General features: G+C 23.8%; 1 protein-coding gene and 1 long non-coding RNA gene across 2 annotated transcripts in view; one reads left to right on the top strand and one right to left on the bottom strand.

The window, feature by feature from the left end:
- Window positions 1–9831, bottom strand: part of LOC102677410 (serine/threonine-protein kinase Doa) — a 34439-nt gene extending 24608 nt beyond the window's left edge. Inside the window, exon 1 of the mRNA XM_006624729.2 lies at window positions 9215–9831. Coding sequence (XP_006624792.1) covers window positions 9215–9382 — 168 coding nt within the window. The 5' untranslated portion in view covers window positions 9383–9831. The remainder of the gene's footprint in view (window positions 1–9214) is intronic.
- LOC116186663 lies at window positions 7664–8691 on the top strand. Its single transcript, XR_004151681.1, has 2 exons — window positions 7664–7742; window positions 8518–8691. It is a non-coding gene; the product is annotated as an uncharacterized LOC116186663 (long non-coding RNA).
- Window positions 9832–11117: the final 1286 nt, after the last annotated feature.

Raw genomic sequence — 11117 nt, 5'->3', positions numbered from 1 at the left:
ATATACGTTTTTTTTAGATAATAAAATTTATAGTTAATTTATTTATTATTACTAAGAAAAGCATTTAGTAAAAATAGTTTTTAATAATATTTAAAATATTCAACAAATCTGAATTTAATCAAATTTTTGATCCATTGAAAAATTAATACTTTATTACATTCAATAATAATATAATTTTTATTTTTTACAAATAATGTTTCTTACTATATAAAAAAATATAATTTTGAATGAAAAAATTTGAATTAGATTTGAAATGGGTTAATGAAAATTGTAAATTTATATTATTATTAAGATTGTAGAAAAATATTATAAGTTATAATAAAATAAAAATAAGAAAAAAAGTACAATATTTAATTAATTATTATGTTTAAAAAACAAAAATTTAAAACTTTACTACAAAAATTAAATTTTTGTATAATATTAAATTTGAAAGATTAAAATTTTGAAAGATTTTCGTTATTCGAAAATAATCATGCAATTTTAAATTTTAAACTATATAATATATTATTACTATTACTATTACTACTATTACTATTAAACTATAATAATGAAAAATTAATTATATAAACTTGCTCGATTGAATTCGACTATGTATATAAACAATCTCAGAATTGAATGAAAAACAAATGTGCTTTAATTGAATGATACTATATGAATGAAATATACGAAAAAATTATTTATGTGGATTAAAATTAGTAAATAAAAATTAATTATCATGCAAATTTGAAGGGAATGAAAATAGCTAATTTTTTTTTAAAATTCTTTCTAAAAAATTTCGAGAAAAATTGTCTTACTATCAAAAATATTCTGAATCTAATTTCAAAAAAATTAAAAATCAATTTCCTTCTTATTAGAATGAGTATCATATAAAATCGTTTCAACTTTTAAGAAATATTTAAATAGTAATATATCTAAAAAAATATATCTAAAAAAAAAAAAAAAAAAAAATATCGTCTAAATAAGTATTTTTCTATTTTTTTTCACTTACAACTTCCTGATATTATTTAATTAGTATTTCTATAATATTTAAATAAATTGTCAATTTTTATTCTTCAAGATAAAAAAAAATAAAAAAAATAATATATGATTTTATCATCAATGATTAGCAATATTGTATTTGATTTATGATAATCTAAATATGATAAAATATGATAATTATAATAAATATTAAATAAATGCTGAAAATTCATGTCAACTAAAAATACTAAAGGTCATGACCGATAGGTAAAAATCATTTGTCTAAAGAAACATAACATCAATTAAAGTAATTAAAACAATATTAAATAATGAAAATTTTTTATAAATAGGATAGAAGAAATAAAAATATTAATTAGCAAGAATTTTTCATTAAAAATTTTATGATCGTTACGAAAAAAAAAATGAATAATTTAAAAATTCGAATAATATAAAATGATTATAAGTCAAGAATATCGATTAACAAGTGAAGATTCGCAATTACAATAGTGACCTATCAATAGAATACACACATTAATACCTTTATTGGTACAATAAACATCATTGACATCGTTTCTTAACCTTCTAAATCACAAAGATAAGTTATTTATTGATACATATAAATACCTTTTTTCTTTTATAAATGCAATTCTTGAATTTTATCATTATATTTTTTATTAAAAAAAAAAACACTAACACTATTAACTCATTTTTGCGACTTGTATTTTTGCACTTTTCAAAGAAAAAAAAAAAAGACTAACAAATTATAACAAGCTTCTATCATTAATGTATGTTTATATACAAAAAACATTATAAATTTTTATTAAAATATGCAATAGTGCTTTACGAATATACGAATATTTTACATCTGAATATTCTATTATCTAAACCTTTTGCTACCTAAACAGAATGTTTCCTGTCAACTAACCTTTTTCTTTTATAAATATATAATGTTTACATACAATATATACTTTGGTGTGTTTGACTGAACGATACACTATTGTCTATAAGTCACTGGATACTTGCTGAACATATATTTAAATATGATTCATAGTTAAATATGATATTAACCTATTGATGTTTAACAATAATGTATGAATTTGTTTTTTTAATATCATTGCTCTAAACGTATCTAAATGTATGTTTAATATCAATTTTTTTCATAAATCAAATTTATAGAATTTAAAGAAAAAATTATGATAAATTATATATTTCTTTTTTAAATTCAGAATTTTTTTTTAATTTATATCATGGACTAAAGTTGTGAAAATTATTTATTATTATAATCTTGATAAAAAAATGATATTTAAATTATTTTACTTATTCAATGGATTAAATATATATATATATATATATATATTTATATATTTATATATATCATATTGCATAATATTCATTTTTTCTGTATTTTATTGTTATTGTTATTATTAATGCTTGGTGATTTTTTAAAGATGAAAATCTATACAATCATACAATGAAGGACAAAAGTATTCATACATACATTAAAATGAAATAATTTTTTTAAAATTGAATCAAACAATTTCAATTTTTTGAAACATTAGAAGAATTAGTTTATTATATTGTGTAAAAAAAAGTTTGTAAAAATTGCTATTGAAATTGTGAAAGAAAAAAGTAAAGATCATGATTTTAGTTTTTTTATCTAAATTTATAATCAAAATTTATAGCATGTTTTTTGTAGATCCAAATAAATTGTATATATATCTACAACTTTATTAAAATCGATTTTTTAATTGTTTTATTAATGAACAATTATTTCGATGAAATTTTGTACATATATGTAATTAGATTTACAATATTTTAAATTTTCATTACATAGATAAAAGTTGAAAAAATCAAGATCTTTATTTTTTTCTTCACAATTCCAAACAATAACAATTTTAAAAAATTATTTATTCGTACATGTAATCTAATTCTTCTAACATATCAAATAAATTCTTTTGTTCCAATTTTAAAAAAGTTATTATGTTTTAAATTATGAACTTTTATTCCTCATTATTTTATGTAATTTTTTATGTAATATATGTAATAATATTATATGTAATATAGTAAAACCAACAGTAAAATGTGCAAAGAGTTTTAACAATCAGAACCAAATAAACAATTATAAGCATGAAATAATTAGAATTAATTATACATCGAGATTGACAACAATTCTCTTGACAAAAATCTCCAAATAAATGAAAAGTGAATACGAAAGTGAAGTGTGAAAGTATAATAGAGTACACAATGTTTATTAATTCGATAAAAATCTTCTACAAAAATCCGAACAATCTCATATATCTGAAATGCATTCGTTCATGATCAGTGGAAGAGTTTGCAAACTATTAGTAAAGTTCGAGTGTCTTTGTTTTCAAGGTCATAGATTTGATGATATCGATGTCACGAGATTCCCAAAACTATGTATAAAATCATGGTATAAATACGCATCTCGTTAGAAAATAACGTAGTTTCAAATCTCGCCCACGAGATCGTATTTCATGCGGAACTTTCCTGGCATCAGTGGAAACCCTTCCTCGTGCATCATCGGTCGTTTCCGGAAGAAGATGATGATAAAAGATGATGATTTGAACTCGATAAATTCGTGGGAAAATATTGCATTAAGATTGATTGCGCATAATGTCAATTAACAAATAATGTTGTTAAAAAAATAATACTTCTGTATATCGTATAAGTATGAATATTCATTTTAGAATTGATATATTATTGAACTGAATTGTTATATTATAGTATATTATAATTATTATATTATTAATATATTTTTTGAATATTTTCGATATTAAAAACATACAAAAGTTGCTAATTCTGGTTTAAAAATGTAATCTTTTTATTTTGGATTAAAATTATGTAAATAAATTAATTATACAAAAGCTTGCCAAATCAAATGATCAAAATACAAAAGACAAAATAAAATAAAAAAAAATCGATTCATTATTAATATTAAAAACATTCTTTATTTCTTTTACATGTGTTTTTTCCATTTAAAATGATAATGTCTTGTAATTTTGTTTAAGTAAAAATATATTATTTTTTTTTAAATTAAAGATTTTATGTAATTTTTCTTTAAATCAAAATATTAAAGATATTAATTAAGTTGAAAACAAAATATTTTAGATTATATGTAATATTTATTTACGATAGCTATAATATAAATTACTTTTGCCTAATTTTTATAACGACTTATAATTTTGCTAGTGTACCTCAATAAATAAGTCTCAAACCATATTTTTGTTTATACCAACTTTTATTTGTTTTGGCCTCTGAAATCGACAGATATATCTTCAATGAATAAATTAATACTTCATATATACAGATTAAATATTTATAAAACTAGAATTTTATTCATTTTCTTTTCTTCTAATGTGAAAAACTAAACAAAATAACAAAATATGTAAAATCGAAATATAAATTTATTTTATCTCGATTTGTCACTTTGTCCAGTCTTTTATTGATGTTTCTACAATTTAATACAAGCAATTATGTCACAACTTTTTAATAACTGATGATTTGTAAGTATTTTTTTTCTTTAAACTGTTAAAATTGTAAAAAAATAATACGAATATTCTTTTTTTTATACTTTCTAATAATTAAAAAAATATTAACTCTCTTTCTATAAACCAAATCTATGTAAAAATTTCATTTAATTTCTATATTGAATTTTTGTTTGATAAAATAAAATGATTTTTTGACTCGAAACACATGACTCTTATGTTCTATAGGAATAGAACAACTCAAAATTTGTAATTTTCAAATTATTGATATGAAAAAAATTATTGTTATTTGCTTTTTTTTATTAATACAATCTTGTAAACATGTTTTTAAATTGAACAATTTAACATTTTGATATGAGATTATTACGATTTAGAATATTTTACGTGATTTTTTCCAAAATTAGATTCTTTTACTTTTTTATCATCGAACTTTGAAGCTCAATATTTATTTAGTCGATAAAAAATAAGAGTTTTCTTTCGAAAAAATAATATATATAATATGTATAATAAACGCAGTTTTATATTGTTGTTAAAGTATCGAATAAAATTAGTCTATATTATATATATTATATATTATAGTCTATATTCTGATTAACTTAAAACTAATGACGCATTACATGCACTCTATACTTCCAATGCTACTCTATATTTCTACTTATTTGATACAACCAATGACGCACCATTTACATCCTTTGTTACGAAAGACAATCGATGAAACATTTTATTTGTCCTATACTGCGATACTTTGTTACATTGCAAGAATGGTGTACTATTTGTAGGTTCATACTACTTCTCTTACACAATCGATGATTCTCTTTCTATACTGCTTGTTCGATACAGAACAAATGACATACCGTGTGCTTTCTATACAATTTATCTGATACGATTGAAAGAAAGAATAAAAATAAAAAAAAATAAAGAAAGGAAAATATTAAAAATAAAGATTTAAATAAATTTAATTATGATAATATAATTATTATATATAAATGAATGAATAAATTATTCATTCATTTATGTAGTGAATAATTTTATGATTTATTCGATGATTTTTTAAATATTTCTATTCAATGTTTTTTTTTAAAATTTAAACTTTATATTTAATATATTAATATTATTTCTTTTGAAAGTTGAAATTTTTTTTAAATTTTAGAATTTTTTTTATTATATTTTATGAAAAGAAGAATATGGATTATCTTTGCGTTTTTCAATTTATTTTTCAATTGGATATCGAATTGGATTTATCCTCTTAATTAATAATACTTAATACTTAATTTTAATAAATAATATTTAATTTTATATTAATTTACTTTATGATGAAAATTAATAATTATTTTGTATTATCATAATATTGAATTTTATATAAATATCTAAAAAATTTATGATAAGATAATAATAAAATAGAATATTTTATTTTTAGAATATCTAATTTCTGGATATTTATTAAGAATTTTTTACATTTACAATCACAATTCAACATTTTATCCGAACTCAATTCTGCTTAATTTTTTATTTTTCAAAGCTATTTCAAAAACTATTTATAATTTTATTATAATATAATCATAATTTAATTTATTAAAATTAAAAAAGAATAAAATAGAATAAAATAAAACGTTAAGTCGCAAAGATTTAAACAAAATCCAAATAAAATTTACTTAAATGTATAATCATAAAAGAATAATCAAAATCATTATGATCACTAATGACACGATTTAAAAGGTCCAAAATGAAACTACAAAAAGAGATAAAGAAAAAAGAAGTTAATATTATTTTTAAGAATGGGATCAAGTTTAATATAATAGAAATTTTGAAGAAATTAAATCACCACTCAAAAGATATCAATGGAACTTAATCTTAAGTGATTAAATTATATTTCAATATTCTTTTTACTTTAGTATATTTTCTATTATCATTTAAAGAGAACTTTCATTACTACTTAATTTTATATATAACAATATGAAAAAAAATAAAAAAAGTAAAATTATAATAATGTATAATAATATATAATTAATGTGTAATAATAAATGTGTAATAATATAATCATTTATATTATGCATAATTATCTTCGATAATTACAAAAAGAATTTAAATTAATAAGTAGTGTTCATCATGAAAAATGCTAGAGTGCTACATAAATTTAATACGAAATTTAATACGAAATAAGTATAAGTTATTTTGTATAATAAAAAAATTTTTGATTAAAAAGAAATAATTTATTTAATTTCAATTTTTTCGAATATAATACGAAATCCACAAAACATATCTCTCAAGATTAAAACATTCATAAAACATCTTTAGAGTTATCAATTCTAAAAAACAACATATAAATAAATAAAAAAGTTGATATATAAAAATATCGATTAAAGTTTATTTATTAAGTTATAAATAATTGAAGTTTGCGTTAGATGAAACAAAAAAAGAATAGAATGCAATTGCAGTGTAACAAAGACAAAACAGTCTCATTCTATTTCTATCTTATTTTATTTAACGCACTTCAATTGCTTACAACTCAACTGACATTTTTGTACACTCACTTTTATATTTATTTTAGTTTTCAAAATCGATTTCTCCAATAATAATTCATATAATTAATACCTTGTAAGAATTCCAATCATAATTAATATAAAATCAATTTTAATTAATAGAAAAGCAATCAATAATAATATATAAAAGTCTTATTTTTCAAAATTATATTAAATTCAAATTCAATCAAAATTCGAATCTATTTGCAAGATACTTGATCTCATCGGTAATCAGTTTCCATCACGATTTCCAATCATATATCTCTACACGTCACATGCGTATTTATCGTGGTCGCTAGTACGAGGTTGCCAAATATAACCAAGAAGCGTGAAACGCGTGCGCCACGATCCTCTTGTAAGAGTAAACCGAACTGGCTTGACCGAGCTAGTCGTCGTGTGGAGCGTTTAAATGTTAAAGCGAGTGGTCGGTTAACTAATGCTTATTCGCTTGCCGAGCTAGTTCATTTCGTGTCACCACAGTAGCTGCTGCTGTGGCAAAGGGCCAACGGAAACAAGTACACGCGTAGGCGATTTGCCTGTTAGATTTGCTTCTAACTTAGGTAAGTTTCATCCTGATATTCATCAAATGAAAGAATTAAATTGAGCCAATAATCTTTATTATGATCTTTATCAAGATTTAAATTAAATTAAAGAAAAATTATATTCAATAATAACTTTTCTGATTCATTGCTTCCTGTTCAGCTACGAAATTAAGACATTAGTCGAAAATTTAGTTTACGTGTTTGTTGTCATCAAAAAGGTTAGTAGCATATTACCATTGATTCCAATTCTCATGTTGCTATTTTTTATTTGTTAGAAAATGATAAATATGATCACACGTTTTGAGTATATACGATTATACGATATAATGATTAACCATTAACAAATCATTCTATATCAATAGAACATAATACATTTACTATCATTGATGAAGCATTATTAATTTAGCAGTTGATATTTTGTATGTTATTTGTCAAAAATGTTTCGATAGTTATCATTAATAATGATAAGAATCGATGAATTATCATTACTCACTTATAATTATGAAAGAAAGTTTATTTTTAATTATGAAAGAAAATTATGAAAAAAAAAGAAATATCGATGTCTCTTTGACACGTTCACTATCAATGTCGAAATATTATTATTGACAAGTAGCATATATTAATATATTAAAAATTATAATATATTAAAAATTATATCAATAAGATAATGATTGTAATTTTAGTATTTTTAGTATTTTTAATATTTTTAGTATACTTTTATAATTTTCATACAACATCAGAGCTTCATTATCAATGTTAGTCAGAGCTTGTGAGCTTATTGATAATTTATCTATAAAATTAGGAATAGGTAATACTGCATATATAATCTTATTAACATTTTCTTGGTGAAATATTAAAAATTTATGCCAGTTGAATGATAAATAATAAATAAATAATAAATAATTAATATCACTGATTTTCTGCTTATGCCAGTTTCAACTTTGTCTAAACATGAAATTATCGAATAATTATTATGCTGATGATTCTTCACAGTGCATTTAAAAGCCGTTAATGCCGCCACCTGATATTGGTAATTCGGTAGATGTTATCTATCGAATCTACGACAGAACAACAATGTCAGCTTTCTCATCGAAATCGTTACAGTACCAAAACAGTAGTTATCGCTACGTGTTGAGACGGTAGCACTGTTTTTAAGTACACATTTGAAACGACAAAATCACTATGTATTTAAGAATTAATTTTGTTTATTTTTAAAACATAAATTTTTAAAATAAAAGAAGTTTTAATTATTTCAATTGTACAATCAAGTTCATGTAAAATAATAAAAAATAAATTAATTAAATATTAAATTATGAGATTTCTATTTATCTCAATTTTTCAAGATTAAAAAATATCTATATAATATTCTATAATATTTTACTATTCATATTAAGCTATTAAAAATATGTATAATTTTTAATCTACTATATCCCAAAGTTTTATGTCAGTTTATGACTGACATAGTAATGCGTTAAATAGATGAGCCTCGTCAAATATAAACATACTAAATAAAAAATCTATCTAAGCTATTTCACAATGATCAAAAAAACTCGAACCAAAACAATCGAAAAGAAAAATCGAAGATTCCTTTTAATTAACATTTTTGCATCGTTGTCAATCGTCGTATATTTGGACGACCCACCAAGATTTAGCTATTTCGCTCATCTAAATATTTCGTTTCATTCGCTACCTCTGAAATCGATGTGCCATTAGACTCGGGCGTGACGTCGAGTTTCGCGTCCAATTCCCTGTTAGGTTGATTATTGCCACGTTGCATCCAAGTTTCCCATCCCTGTCTGGGCCACCAGGACACCTGGTTTCCAGGAAACAACAAGTTCACCTCTCGTTGAGAGAGCATCGTCGACGACGACGAGGACGAAGCCGAGGATGGTCCACCATCAGCCAGACCGCCGCCGCCACGCAAGCACCAGCCTCCAGGATGATCCAGGGTTACAACCGTGTCGTCTCTATTTGGATCGTAGATTCTTAATGATTACGCGACTCTCGTACCGCTCTCACGGACGCATCTTGCCAAGAGTAACGCGTATTTCTAAATCCAGGTTCTCTGATCGATTCTGGGTCAACTGTTGAGACGTTTTTCAGGTTACTTTAATCAACGATGCGTAACTGGCACGAAAAATGTTATCTTCTGTTGGTAAGATGTTTTGTTTATGAAAACAGATATTCTCAAGATAACTATACGAATTATTGTATTAAGTATACACAGTTTAGGATTATTATTGGTTATTGATTATTATTGAGATTCTTATGTATGTTAAGTCTTGACTGTTTAGATCTTTGTATACGAATTGCTTCACATATACAACGTATGTACATATATTAAATGTACATATATTAAGATCCTATTTATCTATTTCTAGATAGATATTTCAAATATACGACGTATTTCAGTAGTTATACACAATTTAGATTTTATCTATATGTATCCAAGATAGGTATATGAATTATTTCAGATATTCCAGTAATTATTGGCGCTTTCGGTCCTATCTATCTGCTTCTTGGATATGTGAATTATTTCGAGTATTCTAATACATACTTCGATTCTTCCTTAAATCTAGATTATTAAATCTCCGATTAGAACATCGATGATATCAATGATTTTGATTTCTTCCACCTGTTCCTAAGTATATGATATATTCAAGTAGTTGTACACATATCACTGAATCAAAAAATTAAGATCTTTCGTGAGAATTCTTCTAGATCTAAAATTCTTCGAATCTCTGGATTATTGATGATCAATGATCAATATCTAATTATTTCCAAAGTACAAATTATTCCAAATATAAAATGTACTTAAGCAGTTATACATATACTTTATTACATACTTCTTTAACAGAAGTGAAGAATAAAATCCTTTAATATAAATCTAAGTTCAGATTTCTGGATCATTTATATTATCAAGATTCTTTTATCTATTTTCAAGATACGAATTATTCCAATAGTTATACACACTTTACATAACACTCAGATGAGACTCTAAATCATCAATCTACCAGAATCTGTTTCCTCTTCCATATCTGTTTCCAATATTCATAATTATTTCAAATACGTATTCCAATAGTTGTACACACTTTGGTATCACCAAATCAATGAAATCCTTTCATTAAATTTAGACCATTCAGATCTTTTCAGAATTATCGATATTACCAGAAGCCAAAGACTACGAATTAATTCAGAGACAACTAAAGTAGTTGTACACACTTCACACTGTGATCAGTGAGATCCTTCGTCGAGTCTAGACCATTCCAGATAAGAATCGTCTTCCTCGTTCGTTCGATCAGAGATTTTCGCGGTCGAATTTGGTCGGAATCGAGACGAATATAGGATGAAGAATTGCTTGCCGTGCGCGGGTCTCAGATTCCGGCGAACCGGCTTCTCTGCCACCGCGTTTCCCGACAAAGATGCGGAGGACGACGGCGTTGCGCTGGCCATCTGGCGCAAACTCGCACTAAAACCGCGGCGAAACCGCGTGACGAGTCCCCCTCGAAAATAGTCGCCGGTCAAAAATAGCCGACGCTGGCTAAGAAAGAAGAATCATCGGCATTTGCTCCGGGTACACGCGTGCTCGCGCT

This window comes from Apis dorsata, unplaced genomic scaffold (genome assembly GCF_000469605.1).
Source record: "Apis dorsata unplaced genomic scaffold, Apis dorsata 1.3 scaffold_1110, whole genome shotgun sequence".
Lineage (NCBI taxonomy): Eukaryota > Metazoa > Arthropoda > Insecta > Hymenoptera > Apidae > Apis > Apis dorsata.
This window is presented reverse-complemented; position numbering and strand designations above follow the sequence as displayed.